The following is a 20,498-nucleotide window of genomic DNA, read 5'->3' on the forward strand; positions in this document are numbered from 1 at the left end:
AAATGACATCCAAACCAGAAAGGAAAGAGTAAATTGTCTCTATTGGCAGATTACATGATATTATATACAGAAAACCCCAAAGACTCCACCAAAAAACCTGTTAGAACTAATAAACAAATAAGGTTTCAGGATATAAAATCAATATACAAAAATCAGCTGCATTTTGATACACTAACAACAAACTATCAGAAAGAGAAATTAAGAAAACAGTCCATTTATAATTGCATCCAAAAAAATAAAATATCAAGGAATAAATTCCCCATGGAGGTGAAAGATCCATACACTGAAAACTGGAAAACACTGATGAAAGGAACTAAGAGACAAATAAATGCTAACAAATTTCTACACTCGTGGATTAGAAGAATTAATGCTATAAAAATGTCCATACTACCCAAAGCCATCTACACATTCAATGCAATCCCTATCAAAATTCCAGTATTTTTTTTATAGAAAAAGAACAACAACCCTAAAGTTTGTACAGAACCATGAAATAGTCAAATAGGCAAAGCAATCTTAAGAAAGAAGAACAAACCTTGGGGCACCATGCTTCCTGATCTTAAACTATGTTGTAAAGAAATAGTAATCAAAACAGCATAATATTGGCATCAAGACAGACACATATATCAATGGAACAGAGAGCCCAGAAATAAATTCATGCATATATGGTCAATTAACTTACAAAAAAGTAGCCAAGAATATTCAATGAAGAAAGGATAGTCATTTTAATAAATGGTGCTGGAAAAACTGGACAGTTCCATGCAAAAAAATGAAACTGGACCACTATCTCACATTATACACAAAAACCAACTCAAAATGAATTAAAGATTTGAACATATGACCTGAAACCACAAAACTCCTAGAAGAAAACTTGGTGGTAAGCTTCTGGACACTGGTCTTTGCAATGATTTTTTTGGATTTGATACCAAAGCAAAGGTGACAAAAGCAAAAATAAACAAGTGGTACATCACACTAAAAAGCTTCTACACAGCAAAGGAAACCATCAACAAAATGAAAAGGCAACCTATTGAATGGGAGAAAATATGTGCAAATCATATATCTGATCAGAGGTTAATATCTAAAATCTATAAAGAACTTACAACTCAACAGCAAAACAAAACAATCCAATTAAAAAATGAGTAGAGATCTGAATAGACATTTTTCAAAGACATACAGATGGTCAACAAGTATATGAAAAGATGCTCAACATCACTAATCATCAAGATAATGCAAATCAAAACCATAAGGAGCTACACCTGTTAGAATGGCAAAAAGACAATAAATAACAAGTGCTGGTGAGAATGTGGAGAAAATGTAACCTTGTGCACTGCTGGCGGGAATATAAATTGGTACAGCCACTACGAAAAACAGTAGGGAGGTTCCACAAAAAACTGAAAACAGAACTACCATGTGATCCAGCAATACCCACTTCTGGGTATATATCCAAAGGAAATGAAATCACTGTTTCAAAGAGATATCGCCAAAGCCTGTCCTGACCCATGATCAATGAAGCATTATTTACAATAGCCAAGACATGGAAACAACCTAAGTTGTTTAGTTTATTGACAAATGAATAAAGAAAATGGGTATATATGCGTGCACACACAATGGAATATTATTTACCCAGAAAAAGGAGGAGATCATATCATTTGCGACTACAAGGATGTACCATGAGGGCATTATGCTAAGAGAAGTCAGTCAGACAGTGAAAGACAAATACTGTATGGTCTCACTTATCTGTGGAACCTAAAAAAACAACTCACAGAAACAGAGAACAGACTGGTGGTTGCCAGAGACAGGAGTGGGAGGTGACTGGTGAGTGAAATGGGTACAGGTGATCAAAAGTTACAAGATAAATAATTTATGGGGATGTAATGTACACCAAGGTGACTATAGGTAACAATACTATATTGGATATTTGAAAGTTGCTAAGATAGAAAAGTTTTCATCACAAGGAAAAAAACAGAACTATGTGAGGTAATGAAAGCTCACTAACCTTACTGTAATAATCATTTCACAATATACACATATATCAAATCATTATTTTGTACACTTTAATAAAATGTTATATGTTAAATATATTTCAAAAAATAAAGAAATGGGGACGCCTGGGTGGCTCGGTTGGTTAAGTGTCTGCCTTCGACTCAGGTCATGATCCCAGGGTCCTGGGATCGAGTCCCACACCAGGCTCCTTGCTCAGCAGGGAGCCTGCTTCTCCCTCTGCCTGCAGCTCCCCGTTTGTGTTCTCTCTCTCTGACAAATATATAAAATCTAAAAAAAAAAAATAAAAAAATGGTGGTAGCAATGTCTCCAAATATACTCTGACTATAAAGTATATATACATAAAACGATTTATTTTCAAAAATTACTCTCTTCATTAGATAAATTCAATTAAAAATGGCATGACTGCATTTCTTCATGTAAAAAAATTGGACAGATTTTGGCTCTTTCTGTAAGATTGATCTGGTCCTCATAACTGAATAAGGTAGGAAGAAAACTGGTATCTCCATTTTAAAAGTGAATGAACCAAGGCTTTGAAAGGCTACGATTTATTCAAGGTTCTGATACCAGTGCTCTTTGTACTATCATTTATAATGAACTTACTGGAGAATTTTCAATTTTCAACATCAGAAGCCAGAGAAGGCTAATTTTTTGTGCGTAGAGGAGGGGATCCAGATTTAAAATTCCACATTATATTGTATTATATCATAGATAGTGTGTTATATACTGTTACTCTATTATTCTAATACAGCGAATTCTCTTATTCTCTTATTCTAAAAAAAAGTTACTGAAACCCTCCTCTATAAGAGGATGATAATAGCTATTAAGATAATGAATACCTACTTGATATTATACTATACTAAATTATACTACATATTATATGTAGTATAATATTCATATATTATATGAATAACATGGGTATGACCTACACAGGTCCACTTATACACAGATTTTTTCCAATAAATACAGTACGGCACTATAAATGTATTTTCTCTTCCTTATGATTTTAATAATGTTTTCTTTTCTCTAGCTTACTTTATTGTAAGAGTACAATATATAATACATACAAATACAAAATGTGTGTTAATTGTTTACATTATCAGTAAGGCTTCTGGTCAATAGTAGGTCACTGGTAGTTAAGTTTTTGCAGAGTCAAGAGTTATACGTGGATTTTCAAGTGTGTGGGGCCAGTGACCCTACCCTCCATGTTGTCAGAAGGTCAACTGTACATGAAACTATATAGTAATATTAGCTTATTACTACAATATTATGTTAACGATTTATGACAATTATAACGATTTAATATAATATATGATCAAGTAGATATCCATTATCTTAGCATAGGTATCAGGCTCTTACAAGGGAGGATTTTAGTAACTTTTTTTAGAGTAAGAAGGAATTCAGTATGTTAGAGGAATTCAGTATGTTAGAGGAATTCAGTATGTTTCTTCATAAATAGGAGGTTCTTCCACATTATTTTATTTACCTTATTTACCCCTCAACCATACGATTAGTTTTAACATACAGGAAAACCTTATAGAAGCTACGTCCTTGGGCTGGCTTGAGAAATGGAATGAGAAGGAGCAAAAACACCATTAGTAAATTTTAATACATTTACTTCTTATTAAAAAAATTTTACTTAATCTCTTTAAATCAATATCAACTATCTATTAAGCAAAATGTGAACCAAAAATTTTCTACGAACAGAAATCATGGACAAGTTTTCAAAATACTGCTGTAAAAATTACACCCAACAATAGTTAGGTATATATTATGCCAACTTCTGTAATAAATATTCTCCAAATGTTTCCTAAAGATATCAATGATAGTAAGGTCTTTGCAGAAACTGAAAATTTGAGTTTTTTGAAAAGCATTTTAAAAAACTGTTCAGGGCGCCTGGGTGGCTCAGATGGTTAAGCGTCTGCCTTCGGCTCAGGTCATGATCCCAGGATCCTGGGATCGGGTCCCGCATCGGGCTCCCTGCTCCTTGGGAGCCTGCTTCTCCCTCTGCCTCTCTCTCTGTCTCTCATGAATAAATAAATAAAATCTTTAAAAAAACAAAAACAAAAAAAACTGTTCAAATGAACCAAAATAAATTTCCACTGCAGCACTATTAAAGATTTTGAATATTACAATCATATCCACTTTACTAAGAATTCCTCAATTTAGAAATCAACTATGTCAAAAATTCACTCAGAAACAGTATTTTCTCTCAAACTTACAGAAGCCTAGAATCCTAAACACAATCCAACTAGAATGTTCGGTGCCACATAATAGGCAACCAGTTAATATACTCTCGTGATCAACATTGAGTAGTGTAACTGGTATAGTAATAACTGAGGGAAAATAACTGCCCCAAATGTGACTGCAACTACTACCTAATCAAATGAACACTACAATTTAAACACTATTGACTATTTGAGCTGGTACATTAGTACACATACCCAGTGAAAACCATTTTCAGTAACTGTTTAACTGTTTAAAGGCCATGATCTCAAATACGGATGGTATGGGATATTTCTTAGAAGTATTGAATGCAAGTGATGTAAAACAATAAACTAGTTGGAAGGAAATAGGTGAAGAAAAACAAAAAAATTACTTCCTTGGATATAAAGGTAAAATATTGTGAGACACTCTGGAACTGTAAATAACCCAAATCAAATTGTTAATGTTTGTAATTACTAAGCTGTTAACAACACATAACATGCCAGTCTTAAAGACCTCATAAACTTTATATTATTTTAATTGGAGACATATTGTACATTAACGTATATGAGGATAATATTCTGAATAAAAATAATTCAATAAATATATTATTTTTGGCATTTAATATACTGACTGAAGTATATTATAATAGAAGAAATTTTATTTATTTTTATTTTTTTAAGACTTTTATTTATTTGACAGAGAGAAACACAGCGAAAGGGAACACAGCGAGAGAGGGAACACAGCGAGAGAGGGAGCGGGAGAGGGAGAAGCAGGCTTCCCACCGAGCAGGGAGCCTGATGTGGGGCTCGATCCCAGGACTCTGGGACCATGACCTGAGCCGAAGGCAGACGCCCAACGACTGAGCCACCCAGGCACTGCTATAACAGAAGAAATTTTAAAAATTTAAAAGGTTTTACAAAGATTATGTTGGTTCTCCATATCCATCCCCTGCTTGGGAAAAGGAAAAAACAAGGATGGTAAGAAGACAAAAGATGACAGAAGCAGGATGAGAACAGAAGTGATACTGAGCCAATCTATAACAGCAAAATAAAGGGAAAGGGTAATTAAACAGACATAAGTAAGAGTAAATCTCCTTGGGACCTAACAAAAAGTACATAGTTGACAGGGTGAAAGAGTTATTACAAAGTTTAGGGAACAGAAAGTTGAAAATTGTGTAGCTCTTGAGCTAGGGTCTATTGGTGGGAACATAAAAGATGAATACACAATTTTAACCTGCACACAAAGCCTTTTCTGAAACATGGTGTCAATACAGTCCTTCAACAGCTATTTAATATGCTCTAAGTATGTACTAGTTATTATGCTAGATACATACGCATGTCCCCACAGAAATCAAATAAAATTTAACTATGTCACTTTTACATTTAATATGTTCACACAAATGATAAAAATAAGTAATATATATTAAGAGTCATAAATCTATATCCCTATCATTCCAAATTCACTGGCTTAAAGCATACTCAAGGAATTTTAAACGACCCTAACGAATATTTTAAACATGGACATAAGGTAAAATATTTAAAAAGATGGAATTTCATGGCTCTTCCAAGGAAGGAAAACCTACCAAGAATTTTGGCCTGAGAAATCAACCACTGAAGTATCTCAGTAATAGTCAATCTAATTCCTTTGCTCAGAAAAACACCACCAACATGTCAGAATATGTGATTGTGACTCTCCAAAAGAAAATCCCAAGTAATGTGTACCATACAAAGGGCCAATAATCCACAACTGTGCTTCCCATGCTTGTAATTTAAAAAAATTCACTATTATGTAACTCTGCTATTGCTAACTTAGTAGCAGAGATCTAAAACAAAACCAAAATTAGTATATTAAAAAAGAACAGATATGAATTCTAAGGTATAAATAAACCTAAATGATATCTACATGGGTTCTTGAAGTGAATCTAAGCATTAAAATATTTTTTGATGAAAAGGTCCACTTAATTATAATTGCAGATCTCGTAATACATCTGTGTATATATATACGTACCTGCACACGTACACACACGCGCGCACGCACACACCACACGCTCCCTACTCTAATGGGCAGATACACCCAGACAGCCTACTTACTAACATGAACATATCAAGTATATATATTGGTGTTAAAAGTACATTTAGGAGAAACATGGATTAGTATTAAAAAGTTTACATTCACAGGCAATGAGAAAACCATGGAAAAGAATACAGCAGTTACTATTAGGAGTACTATATTAGAAGCTATATTCATTTCTTGATGCTCAGTGTAAAGATTCTTTGTTAGGACAGAGCTTAGAAAGCAAGGCTAGCAGAAGCTGACAGATGGAAGGGGAGAAAAAGATGGTCCAGATCAAGGGACAAGAGGGTACCACTTTCCATCTTTCCATCTGACTCTTCTAAAATTACATACCTATACTCTTTAGTTTATACTGTAAAAAGCCACTCCCAAAGTTTCAGTGAAATTTTTAAAAACAATCCTTATCTAAAAGAAAATTCTAGCTCTGGCCACTACATTCTAACAACTTCTTTTATATAAACAAGTAATTCTAAAGAGATGCATTCAAGTTAAATAATAAAAACTATTTATTAGTTAAAGCTGAAGTCTTAATTTTTTTGTTAAGTCTGACTGCAATAATTAAGATCTGAAAGCTTCACTAAAGAAGTACAAATATTAGTGATAAAGACAATCTTTTTTCATTTTTGAAAAAAACCCAAAAAACAGTGAAAAAGTAAACATTTGATAAAGACCAAGTAATAATAAAAAAGGACTGATTATGACAAGTCACTTCTTTGAATACAGCTCTTCGGAGTGACACTGTTTTCACTGGGCTTTTTTTGGTAGACAAGATAATGACATTTTACAAAAATAATAATAACCATTACACCTTCTGGATTTCCTAATACACTGTAGGTACTATGCAATACAACTTTCTGTGATGATGCAAATGTTCTCTAGCTGTGTTATTAAGGAAGCCACTTGCCTCATGTGGCTACTGAGGATGTGAATTCTTAATTTTATCTAGACTAATTTCCATTTAAATATAGCTAAAGAGTCTAGTGACTATCCTATGGAATAGCACAATTCAAGAATTTCATATATTTTTAAGTAAATATAAATCTAAGTTCTTAATGAATCTCTTTCACAGAATGAGAACTTAAAAATCAAACTTTTACCTCTACTGCCTTAAAATCGGTGTCTTCATGTATTGATATTGCATGGGCTCCATAGGTCTTGCCACATATCATCATCAAATTATTTATGTATGTGTGTGTATATACATGCAGATATACTTAGATATCTTAAAAGTAGTATACAAAGAAACACAAAACTGTATTTGCTGCACAGACTGCCCATTGTATTTTCAACACTTAAGACTTTTTCCTGGAAATAATACTACTCAAGTAACCATAGAATTTAACTCAGCAACCATACAAAAAACAAAACAAAAAAACCACTCCCAAACCTCACCATCTAATGATTTAATCTGATTTAAGAGGTGAATACTATTCCTTAAGACAAAAGGGGCAAAACTATGTATTTTTTAAATATCTATAACTGACCACCCCTCCCACAAAAAGGGAAGTAACCTTTCTATAACTTTCTAAATTATATAAATTTAAGCTATGCATCAATAATTAACTCAGAGATACGTATGTAAGAAAATAGCGTAAGACACAATATTCTTAAGAGCTTATAACATTGATTTTTGTATATCATATAGCTTTATTGAGATGTTAGAAATTAAAATTCAATTTACTACCTCCTTGTAGAATGGAACACCTCTTTAGTCTAAATAACTTTTTAGAAAGTTGTTACATATATTCATTCTAATAATTCACTTGATTAACAAGCAACTTTTAAAAATACCTGAAATAACTAAACAGCAAAAGAATGTATCGCTGTGTACCAAAGTAAAAAATTATGACCACAGTGAGTAGTTCACGTAGGGATGGAAGACAAAGAATCTTCACTGACAACTTTTTATTTTTATTACTGAAAACCAGTCATTATTGTTTTATATAAATGTTATATTTTCCTATAGCAGTGTTTCAATTTTTATAAATTTCCATTTTTAAAAATCCTTAATAACCCTAAAACTTAAACAAAAACTGATTAGAATACAAATGACATCAGTGTAAGTATTCTTACCTTTATTTGACTTTGATGGTTTATTCTTGATAGGTTTAAGGGAACTTCTTGATTTATCTTCTCTATCTTTAATAAGTTTCTGAACGTCATCCAAAGACAGTTTTTGCAGGACAACTACAGGCTTAGCTCCTTTATTTAGATCTTCAACTAATCCCATTTTTTCTACTTTGTCTTTCTGCTCTCCTTTCATTTCCATTTTCTTTGTCTCCTGAGTAATATTACCATCTTTATCCCTCTTGATTTTTGGAATGACAAAATTTTTCAACGCACCAGACCTGCCCCCCAACAAATAACTTGGAAATTCTGCCTTATTGTCAGGGTGCGCTTTATTACTGTCTACTTTAGTCTTATTACCCTCTGTCCTTTTGTCATCTTTACTATTTGGTGATTTAAAACCAGGCTTATCAGGTCTTGATTTATTAGAATCTCCTTGTTTAACACGAGGACTATCAGGCCTTGATTTTTGCTCCCCAGAAGATGGTCTTTCCCTTGAGTCCCCTGATTCATGTCTATGTTTTCTTTCTAGTTTATCAGGTTTTGAAGCATCAGATTTAATGCCATGTTCATTTCTATTAGAGGATCTCAACGTTTCTGGTCTTCGAACCCTCGACTGATCCCCCCGATGTCGCTCTGATTCATTCCTGTCATCTGATTTTTGTTTACTATCATGGTCACGTCTTAATGACTCAGAAATAGATCGCCCATCAGGTCTCTGCTTTAAGGCTTCAGCTCGTTCTGATTTTAACCGAGGTGAATCAGATTTAATATCCTGTTTATGTTTAGACACTTCAGGTTTTTTCTCTGTTGATGGCTTTCCAGAATCTCTCCTATTTTCATGCCTATGTTTTGGTGTTTCAGGCCGACCTTCATTTTTTTGCTTTGGAGTTTCAGGTCGGCCCTCACCTTTCTGCTTTGGAGTTTCAGGTCGGCCATCACCCTTCTGTTTTGGGGTTTCAGGGCGCCCATCACTCTTTTGTTTTGGAGTTTCAGGTCGGCTTTCACCCTTTTGCTTTGGGGTTTCGGGTCTTGCCTTTGTTGTTTCTGATCTGCCATTATTTTGTTTGTTGTCATTTGGTTTTATGTCAGACAGTCTATTTTCATTCTGTTTAGGTTCAGATGTGATGCTCTCATTTTGTTTGGATTCAGTTGTTCTGCTCTCATTCTGTTTAGGTTCTTCTGTTTGTGTGTCAATTTTAGTTTCTAACTTACTTTCACTTGATTTTGTCTCCACCAATCTGTTTTCATTTGGTTTAGATTCTGCCAATCTTTCATTTTGTTTGATTTCACTCTTTGAAAGCTCAGAATCAGACTTTTTTTTAGGAGTCTCAGGATGGTTTTCTGGTGTAGCTTTAAGATTTCCAATAATATCTTCCTGGAGAACAGAAATAGGTGCATCATTACATTGTTTGATTTCTTCAGGCTTTTTTATGGAGTCTGAATCCTGAGTTATAGAAGCCTGAGAGTCCACTCTTCCTGCCTGATGAAGATCAATGCTAACCATTAATGCTGGCCTTGACCCATTTCCCGTAGAACCCGTCTCCTGAGAAGCTGGTCTATTACCTCCTGTAGCACCCCCAGCCTCCTGTGGGTAAGAATCTTGTTTTCTTTTTTTCAAAGGCTTATCTGAAATTTAAAGATAAATATTCAGTATCAGTAATAGACATATATTCTTATCTTATTAAAAGCCATATGGACTTTGATATTTCTTTAAGTCACAATGTTTTTTTAAATGTGGTGAATGCAAATGTCAATATGTATGTATAAAATAGCAGGCATGAATCACATACTTTTAAACCAAGGTTTAAGGAAATATTCATGGTTGCTGTACCTCAATAAATATTAGTGACTATAGTAACAAGAATTTAACAGTGTATTTGTTGATTATATAAATAAGCCCAAGAGTATAAAATAAATAGAACTTATAATACATTAAATACAAACATATATTTATGTTTGTATGTGTAAAGGATAAACCAGATTCTTTACATAAGAATAAGGCAATCAGTTATAAATCACACGTTCTCATTTAAGATCATTTAACCCTGAACCAAAAATTACTAAGTGCCCATACTGCTAACATAATAAACAGGAAACATAAGCTTTTACAACATGTAAGACAAGTATGGAAAAGAATAAAACCCAAAAGAAAATAGAAATCATGCCACTGAAAAAAGGTAAATGAGGAGAATAAGGGAAAAAAAAGAGAGTTTAATCGTTTGTCATTAACCTTTGATCCAGGATTCAAATTCTTCAAGGTGTCAACAGCACAAATGGAATTTAAAAGCTAACACACATTAGAAGTATATTTAAAATAAGGAAACATTAATGTTGTAAGTATAAAAATGAGACGCATAGAAGGACTTTTTAGATAAATCCTGTCTTAAAAGCAACTTCCACTTAAGAAAAATGCTTTGGTTCTTCGATATAAGGTTATAGGGATCTATACACTGGCCTCAGTTAAGAAATAATTTATGGTATTCTGAAATGTAAAGACAAAAATACACACAAACACAAATCTACCACCACAATAAAATGTCAAGGTATTTTTAAGTTATGTATTTCTGTGCATGATTCCACTTGACTCAAGAGGCTGCTAGATCATTTTCTACAAACTGAATCTCTAGTTAGTTCTTGGGAATAGTTGTATTATAGCACCTTAAGGTTTTGTCTGCTTTAATATTTACTTCTGAATTGCCTGGCTTTGTTTTAAAAGTCATTTTAAATCATTTTTATAGGGAAACCTCTAGATTCCCTTATGATATTCATTAATGTGATGAATATCATTTAAGGAAAACAAGGTTAAAAGTCAAAATGACCATTAAAAAATAACCTCTTATTGTTAGAAAACCAAGTTTGAAAAAAACAAAAACTTTTAATGGTAATGTTGCTTTTATACACCAAAGTTCCGTCATTTTGTTTTCAAAGTGAGAAGCACCAGTCCATTCCAGTTTAAAGTCTAGTAAAATATTTTACTAAAATTTTACTCAAATATTTGCTAGTAATTTTTTTTTAGAAGTAAGTCATTCTGGTTCTTAGTTATTCGGAAGTCAAGTCTACCGTCACATATGCTCCATTTGTAAAATAACTACCTGATAATATTAATAATTATCATCTAACTATTTTCCCCAGTTAAAACTACCCTGGCAAGAACGTATATGAAACTTTCTGCCTCAATACTTAAGAAGAAAGCACTCAGAATATTAAATTTATGTTTCCTTAATTTTATTTTGTAATGTTCTGCCACACAAAATAATCTTTACATCTTACCATATGGCACACCAAATAATTACTACCTCATAAATGGGATGCTTTATCACCTTATACCCTTAAACCTTTAGGACAAGAATCTAGAAATCGAAATAGTATAATCTAGTTGAAAATTTTTATATTTTTCAATGAAACATGCTTGTGAAAGTCATTAAAATGGTAACCTAAGTGTACTTAAGAACCATAATGACATCACAAAACTCAGGCATCTTGAAGATTTCTCTTAAGAAATCTGTGGCTCATCCTTTTATTAATATGAGCAATCAGTCTTTCTTCTGAACATTAATATCAAAATATCTTAAAGGCTAAATTTAAAGGATTACAAAATACTTAAGAGTTTATAGATAATTAACCTCATTTCAAATTATCATTTATCATTAAAATAGAAATTTAGCATAGCTTAATTTCAAAGAAATTGTTATGTTTGATTTAGTTATCTTAAACTATAGATGCTACGATTATTTATAATAAAAATAAATGAAAGCATTTGCACATGAGTAATATGCTAAGATTGGGAAAGATCTTGTAATTTTTTCCATTATGCACAATATATTGCTAAATACAAAGTTTTAATTTTTCAACTATTGAAAAGTACGTCACCTCTTCTGTAAAACCGGGAAAAATTCCATTACTGCTGCAAGGATTCTTGAATATGTTAAGAGCACGCAGGTCTGATTCACTTGATCTGATTCAGTTCCACCATGAACTTATTCCTGTATAAGTGGCTCTGAATCTGCACGTCACTTTTGTCTATCCACTTTTGTTATCAGTCTTCATTACATCATAACTTTCACCTAATGATGGAAAGCCATCTCTATAAAGAATAATTTCAATATTTGGGACACTGATTATCTTTAAGCCCTTTTCAGCACAGGGTACCATAACTTTAGCTATCAGACTGCATTATAGTCCTGAAGAAAATGCATACAAAAAGATACCATAATTTCAAAACCAACAATACTTGTCATCTAGATGCTGATATGAAAATAAGATCCAGCCGTTAGAGAAATTCTGAACTTGATTATTCTTGTAAGAAACAAACTATATCACTTGCTTTAATTTACAATTGATAACTGAAAACTCTTAAAAGACAATTATACACATAGTAGCCAATTATGAAAAATGAAAACATCCCAACCTTAAACTGCAGTATAAACTAAGTGGCTAACTGTCCTATTTCCATCTAGTCTCTTATTCCAAATGACAGTAGGTAATTTACTTTTTATAAGGGTTATAGTGTAAGAATATCATAATATTATAAAAGACATTAGTAGCTAGGCTAGGCCATTCCTCATACTTACTAACATGGAAAGTGGACCTTGAGAAAAGATGAAATAGGCAAAGATGAACAAAGAAACCCCTCTTTGGCAAAAGAAAGCAGGAATTTTCAGCACATGGAGGAGATATTAATGTCTATGATAGGTCATCCCAGAAGCAAAGATGAACAGCCATTTAAAATTAATTTATGTAATTAGACATTGAAAATATGAGCAGAGGTTGAGCAAAAAGGCCCTTTAAGAATATTATAAAATATTGTTACAGAGATTTAACCTATCAGTGTACATAAAACTACCCAAAGAAGGGAGAACAGGCCAAGGGACATAAATACCTAGCAGCCAGAAGGGTGTCCTCTATGTGTGGAACAGAGGTTCTGCCACAGCCTAGGTAAAGTATTTCTTAAGAGTATTCTATCCCTTTTCTTAAACTGCATAATGATCAAACAACCATGTGTGTTAAATTTTCTAATCTTATTTATAAGCCATAGTTTTTTCATTTCTGGTCTACTGAAAGGAAGCATTTCTCATAATAAATGAATATAATGGGAAACAAGCACAGACCCTATAAGAGAGCTCTCAGTAAAACAAGTAGTCTTTTTTGTTCCTTACCACCACCAATAGTTACCAATAGTTATAAAAAAAGTTCTCAGTGCCATACCTTAGAATGCAGTAAATATCAATTTCACAATTTAGTCCTAAAATGTAATGGTAACTAGTAATAAATTCATTTCAAGGAAATATTTCAATTCTCAAGGGCTGACTATAAAACTACCACTTCAGAAAATGTTGCTTTTATTTATGACCTCACCTACAGTCTTAGAGCAACATACCAGACCTTTAATCTTTCCAAAAATCTCAAGTTAACTCTTATAATATAAAACACTAGCCCACCACACAGTGCAGAAACTGAATACAAAATGACAAGGTTCAAATCAGGGGTGTTAGGTGGCACCTCAATTCCAAAGGTTTTCAAACAAAGCCACAAAATAATGGGAGCATGGCTTTCAGCAAACAAGTCAGAAATGACAGCACTAATATGAGGTAGACAAAAATCAGCATAACCAATTTGGGAAAATACACATACTAAATCATCTAAATCAAACTAAGAATCAGGTAGTTCCAATGAACATTTATTCCTTTAACCTTATATCACCAGATACCTCTGTAAGTCCACTTAGAGAATTCAAAATTTTAAGTCAATTCGGTTCACTCAACTTTTCAATTAACTTTTGTTATAGGCACGCTATCATAGATTACAGAGAAAATTGATTAGATAATGAAAAGTAAAATATATATTACAAGTTTCTGAAAGAACAGTATGCTATTGGCTGAATTTGTTTTATTTCCCCTAAAAAAAGTTAGTAGTCTAAAATAAGTTTGGTATTATGCAATTAGCCTTATTTACTATCCTTATTTTCTTTCAGTTTTTAAAAGTAAAAACTTCGGCTTCAACAAATATACAATAAAAGTTCAGGAAAGTAAATAAAAAAAAAGTTTACCATTTCCTCTGTTTTTGTTCCTACCAACTATTAAAAAATCATTTAAAAAATTAAGCTCCTTTTTGAGAACATAATTTCCAAAAACACAGATTAAAATGTGATGCAAAAATTCAGTTCTCAAGGCAACTAATATTTGTCAGTCAAGAAATTACAATTTTATGTTCCTTGCAAAACTGTCATAGGATTCAGGAATTTGGGATTAATACCATCAAGAGAAGTTAAATAATACTGCTCTTTTCATTTGACATGCATATACTTTCATAAGAGTCGTTAGAGGAGGAGATACATTCTGGAACCTCTATAGTTATTACTTCCTGAACCCCACATTACTAAACGAAAGAATAAGAACACTGTATGTCATCCTTAACATCAAGAGTTTAGTACTTTAAAAAAATTCCAGTTCCCTAGCCAATAAAATAAAGACTTCTGGCAGTCTCTTTATTTGCACTAACCTGTGATCTAGGCACTTACCAAACACCATAGTACAATAATTACTAAATAATGTCTGTTTTTTCAATAATGTTAAAAAGATCCATCATGATAGAAAATATAATAAATCTTCAGCATGTTTCTTAGAAACACAATTATCTAGAAATGATCCTGTCACATAATGAACAAGATCATATATAAAAAGTTCTACTCCACTTTATGAAATTTTGTTTCATAATTACAAAAAAGAAAATATGAGAACTATATAACAACCTGGAATATTTAACTATAAAATTAAAGCATAAAGTATACTTTGGTTTGGGTAGTCAAATGTGTATATGAATCTGGTAAAGACATCAAATCCATAAATTACATTACTAATTTCAATCACTGATTCATCAGTCTATCAAAATTTTCAAGAGTTTTGTATCTAATATTCACCAAATAATCTAGAATTTAATAGGGAGTTACTTTTGATTATAATTTTTTATAAAGCACAAAAAAAGCCCATAAATTCAGAGAATAGGTGTCTTGACACTCCATCCTAACACACTACTCAGACAAAAGGGAACACTTAAATCTAATCACCAAAAAAGATCCTTGACCCTTAAAGGTTTGCTACTTAATATTAATTTAAAATTCTTTCCAAAATTTTTTTACTAAACAAAACAAAACAAACCCAAACTATATTATTAAGAGATGGCAGGATTGGAAACAAAGTGAAAAATCTCACTAAATAAAGATACACACAAACTTTTCTTAAATGTACTGGTTCAAAATAATTATCAGTTACCCTGGTTTTGAAAGAAAAAAAGGTGCAGATGCAAAACTATACTAACATAACTTATAGAAAATACATGTGAAATACTAACGTTCATTTTGGTAGACAAGCACAGATAATATCATTTGATACATAATAGGTGAATAGACCTGTGATGCAGAATTACCAAATCTCAGATAATTGTTTCAAATAAAAAATGAAATAAAAAATCAAGATTTTAACTTCTGAGGTATGAGCATTAGTAATAAAAATATAACTGAGATATAATGAATTATAAAATATAATGGGAAAAAAAGAGTAACTAAAAAAACGTTTTTTTTTTACATTATTAATTATACATTTGCCCAGAGTATGAAGTGGTAGTAATGAGATTATTTTACCTTTGTCTTGAACTTCTTTTGAAAAGCGCTCCCTTTCAATAGCTGATTCTCTCTCTATTCGTTCAATTTCAGCTAATGCATCCAATTCCACTTCATCATATATAGGTCCCTGTTGTGATATCTGCTGCTGATTCTGTACCACAGAAGTCTGGGGCTGTTTTGTAGCAATTGAAGTGTTCTGTTGTAAAACAGGCACTTGATTTGCTGGAAGGAATGCTGTTTGTTCTTGCTGCGACAAACACTGAGCAGCGTTTAGTGGGCGGTTTACATCCTGTGGAGTAATGGGTGTTTTTGAAGTCTGTCCTGGGTACTGCACATTAAAAGGAATATCATTTTCTGAAACATTGCTATTTTCCATACCAGAAAGCATATCCTCTTGCTGGTCCATGTCTGAAGACCTTACACGAGAAAGTCTTAATGTAAGTTTAGTAGAGTCCTTGGATGGAGAACTAATGATATCATACATTGCAGCTTTCTCACTCTGGTCTTTTTCATCCTTGCCTAATTTCATTTTCTTTTGCTTCTTTTGTTTTCTTTCTGGAGAATCTAGCAAGATGTCTGGTGGAACATCTCGAGGTGATGAGCAAGGTAGAGGCTGAGACTGAAGGATTAAAGGTGGTCTTGATCCTGCAAAAGCAATTCAACAGGAATGAACAATTGTGCTAGTTTTACATTTTCTTACACTGTGATAGAAATATTAAACAAGTGACAACATCGTAATGCAAGAAAAATATTAGGAAATTATCTAATCTCAGCACCTTATTTACAAAATACAAAAAGCCTAGCTTGCTCACAGATGATCCAAGTTTAAATTTAAGTATGAATATTCCATCTTCCAGACCAGTATTATGTTGTTTCTATTTTTGTCCCTATAAAATATACTTAGCTTGAAAACAGCAAAGGAGTTCATTGTAAAGATGATACAACACAAATATTTTGGACAAATACTCTCTATTCTTTCACTTATTATCTAGAAAAGCTGACAAGTCTAAAGTAAGAATAAGTCTGTCAAATTATAATTAACAAATTAATCCTAGAAACTACACTCACATGAATATTTACTGGTATAAGAAAAAGAAAGTGGGAACAATTACAATTTTTAGAATCTTCACTTACTTCACAAACTGGTGGTAAAATACTGATTTATACCTTTATGTGGTGTTCTTTCTCCCTCCACTTAACATCATTCACATACTCTCTTCAGCTTGCTAATCCTCCCTCTATTAGAAAAATATGCAAGTCCAGCAAGTATCAAGGCTCAATAAAATATCTTCAGCCCAGATCCCATTAATTTACAAATGCATACGATACAAGGAAGTGGTAAAAATAAGCTAATCAAATGGAAAAATTCTCCTAGATAACAAGCTGTTAAATGAGGAAAAATGTATTGATATGCTTCAGAAATAAAAGTATAATTGTTATATTTCTTATCATTAGACTATAAAATGTTTAAAAAAACCCATAGGAAATTATAAAAATCAGTCAGGATGAAAGTGCTTTATAGAAAGAACTTAAACCTAGACTTATCTTAAATTAAGGTTTCAGTATATATATATATATATATATATGATTTTTCCATGATACAGAAATCTGCCCTTTCAATCAGCAATGTTAATATATCTAAAGTGTGATATATAAAAATATAACTTTTTAGAGAACATATCTATTAGATAAAATGTGATAAAGATGCAACTGAAGCAATTTTTTTTTTAAAGATTTTATTTATTTATTTGTCAAAGGGAGAGAGGCAGAGAGAGCACAAGCAGGGGGAGTGGCAGGCAGAGGGAGAAGCAAGCTCCCCGCCGAGCAAGGAGCCTGATGTGGGGCTCGATCCCAGGACCCTGAGATCATGACTTGAGCCAAAGGCAGACGCTTAACTGACTGAGCCACCCAGGTGTCCCAAGATGTAAGTGAAGCAATTTACCAGAAATGCTAGTTTGAAGTTATATCAACAGATAGTGTTTTTAGACAGCTTATATGGGAAGATAAAAAGAAATGAAACTAACATTTTTGGACCATTTATTTTGTGTCAGAGCGTGTGCAAGGTGCTTTGCACATCAATTCATTTAAATAATTTACAACAACCTTGATTTGTATTATTATCACTATTTTGCAGAAAGGAACATGAAGCTTATAGTGGTTAAGCAACCTGCCCAAGGTTATATGGCTAGCAAACCTGAAAAATTTAAACCCAGATTTTTCTAACATCTGAGTTACAATACACCGTATTGTCTTTGTATTTAAAATTTATGTGACTAATTATATATATTTTAGAACAAACTTAAATTCCAACAGTTCATCTATAAATCAGACAATGCATTCAACCTTCAAAACTAGTTGGAAAACAACCTCATGAACAGAAGCAGAGGTTTCTGATGAATAATGTGTTCAAGAAGTTGTTCTAAAGTTTTTTTCTTTCTATCTAAAGTTATCCATCCATCCATCCATCCATCCTCAAGAGTTAGAAGAAAAATAGACTGATTATCTAGATCAACCAGCTATCCCACTGTTACTTCTCCCTGGCAGTCTGAATAATTTCTCACTCTGACAATACTTGTGAGATATGTACCTAACTTTGATGCCTACCCTACAAATAGAGTTATTCTGAAAGCTGCTCTCTCTTTCATAAGCTGAGTTATTTTTATCCCAGAAAATTCATAGAATTATAGAATAAGAATGGCTCATAAAAGTTCAACTTTCACCCCAGGAAGAATGTGTTCCAACTCTTTGATTAGAGACAATCTGTGAAAAAAAAATCTTTATAATAAGAGGCACACCAGCCCATGATTTAGAAGGCTATAATTAGAAATTCTCATGGATAGAAAAAATTTATTATCAGCTATATTGCAATTAATTACAAGCTAATTCTTTAACATGGAATACAATATTCTCTTCCAATAACTCAGATAATTCAAATTATCACACTTTAATTTTAAGTACTTCTAAAAAAAGGCCCAAACCTGGCCTTAAATTCACAATTTTATGAATCTAGTATATACAAAAATCCACACAAGGTTCTTTGGGAATTTGAAGATAAAATTCATGTCCATAAAATAGTATAGGATAAGTTATTAGAAAATATTTAAACTAATGAATGGTTTAAGAAGATTAGGACAAAAGGATCCATGGAAGATCATCCATTTAACTTGGAACTTGAAAAGATAGGATTTTAATAAGCAGAAACCAAATATGTGTAAGACATTTAGAGAGGTAAAACAGAACAGGCCTGATTTTGACAAGTGACTACATGAGAGATGAGACAACTTAATGATGATTTAGGACTGGAATGGCATTAAATTAAATTGAATGGCAAAAAGAACAGTGAGAACAATCTTGAAAATGAATTTGAAATACCAGCTAGCCATGAGGAAATTTTGTTTGGAAACAGTAATTACAACTTGGGACACAGGACTGGAGCTAAAGACATTAATTTGGCAATCCTGTTCATAAAAGTAATCAATGCTGTTACCAAAACTGAGTAAAACAGCCAAGGAGAAAAGTATAATGGGAGATTAAAAAGTCTAATGACAGAAATCTTGAGGAATGAGAGAGCAGATAGAAGAGCTAATGAAAAAAACAACAACGATGAAATAAAGTAAGTATGAGGAAAACCAGTGGACTTGATATGAAATAAGTTTTTTTGGGAAGGTGGATGATGGGGAAAGTAGATCAATAATTTCAAACGTTTAAGAGAGGATAAGAAGACTGTGGTTTGAAAAGATGACTGGATTTATCAGTGAGAACAATGCTGTATATCTCTGAAAACACTATCAAAAGTTTATAGGGATAACTACAGGTTTGTTTCTTTCCCACAATAAATGAAAAATAAAGAACAGTTTTTGATATCTGCAACTAAGAACTTTGAGCTCTTTACTCAACTTGAAATAGGAAATACTAGGGCGCCTACATGGCGCCTGCATGTTAAGTGTCCAAATCTTGATTTTAGCCCACGTTATGATCTCAAGGTTGTGAGATTGAGCCCTGCGTTTGGAGCCTGCTAAGATTCTCTCTCATCCACCCCAATTAAAAAAAAAAAAGTGTGTGTGTGTGTGTGTGTGTGTGTGTGTGTGTGTGTGTGTGTGTGTGTGTGTGTGTGTGTGAAATGAAGGAAATTTTAGTTACTATAATACCTTTAGGAGTTCCATCACTTCCAGCAGGGGAGCATACTGGTTGTGGAGACCTCAAGGGAAAAGATGCAGCATTCCTCATTGTTGAAGAATCTCCATCCTAAGAATAGAGTATAAAATTTATACCTTAAATGACAGGAGAGGCTTTAGAGAAATCTTAAACAGACCAATAAAAGACATAAACTACTGACAAGTAAAGTGCTGGTATTCAAAAGCATAATTCTTCTGCACTTTCCTGTTTTCTTCATGGTAAATCTTAGAAGATTTGAAATTGTATCCAAAAGAATCAACAGCCTATGCGTGGCAATGAATAAGAAAACTGGTATTACTACTATGCTCCATTTTTACTATTTTCTACAAAAGGAGCTGTGAACACCCTACCAGGC

At 32.7% G+C, this 20,498-nt stretch overlaps 1 protein-coding gene across 1 annotated transcript in view; it reads right to left on the reverse strand.

Moving 5' to 3' along the window:
- NIPBL (NIPBL cohesin loading factor) overlaps positions 1-20,498 on the reverse strand; it is a 198,218-nt gene that overhangs the window by 74,957 nt on the left and 102,763 nt on the right. Inside the window, 3 exon segments of the mRNA XM_035727556.1 lie at positions 8,353-9,975; positions 15,986-16,612; positions 20,116-20,212. Coding sequence (XP_035583449.1) covers positions 8,353-9,975; positions 15,986-16,612; positions 20,116-20,212 — 2,347 coding nt within the window.

The sequence above is a fragment of the Zalophus californianus genome, chromosome 5 (assembly GCF_009762305.2).
Source record: "Zalophus californianus isolate mZalCal1 chromosome 5, mZalCal1.pri.v2, whole genome shotgun sequence".
NCBI classification, from domain to species: Eukaryota; Metazoa; Chordata; class Mammalia; order Carnivora; family Otariidae; genus Zalophus; species Zalophus californianus.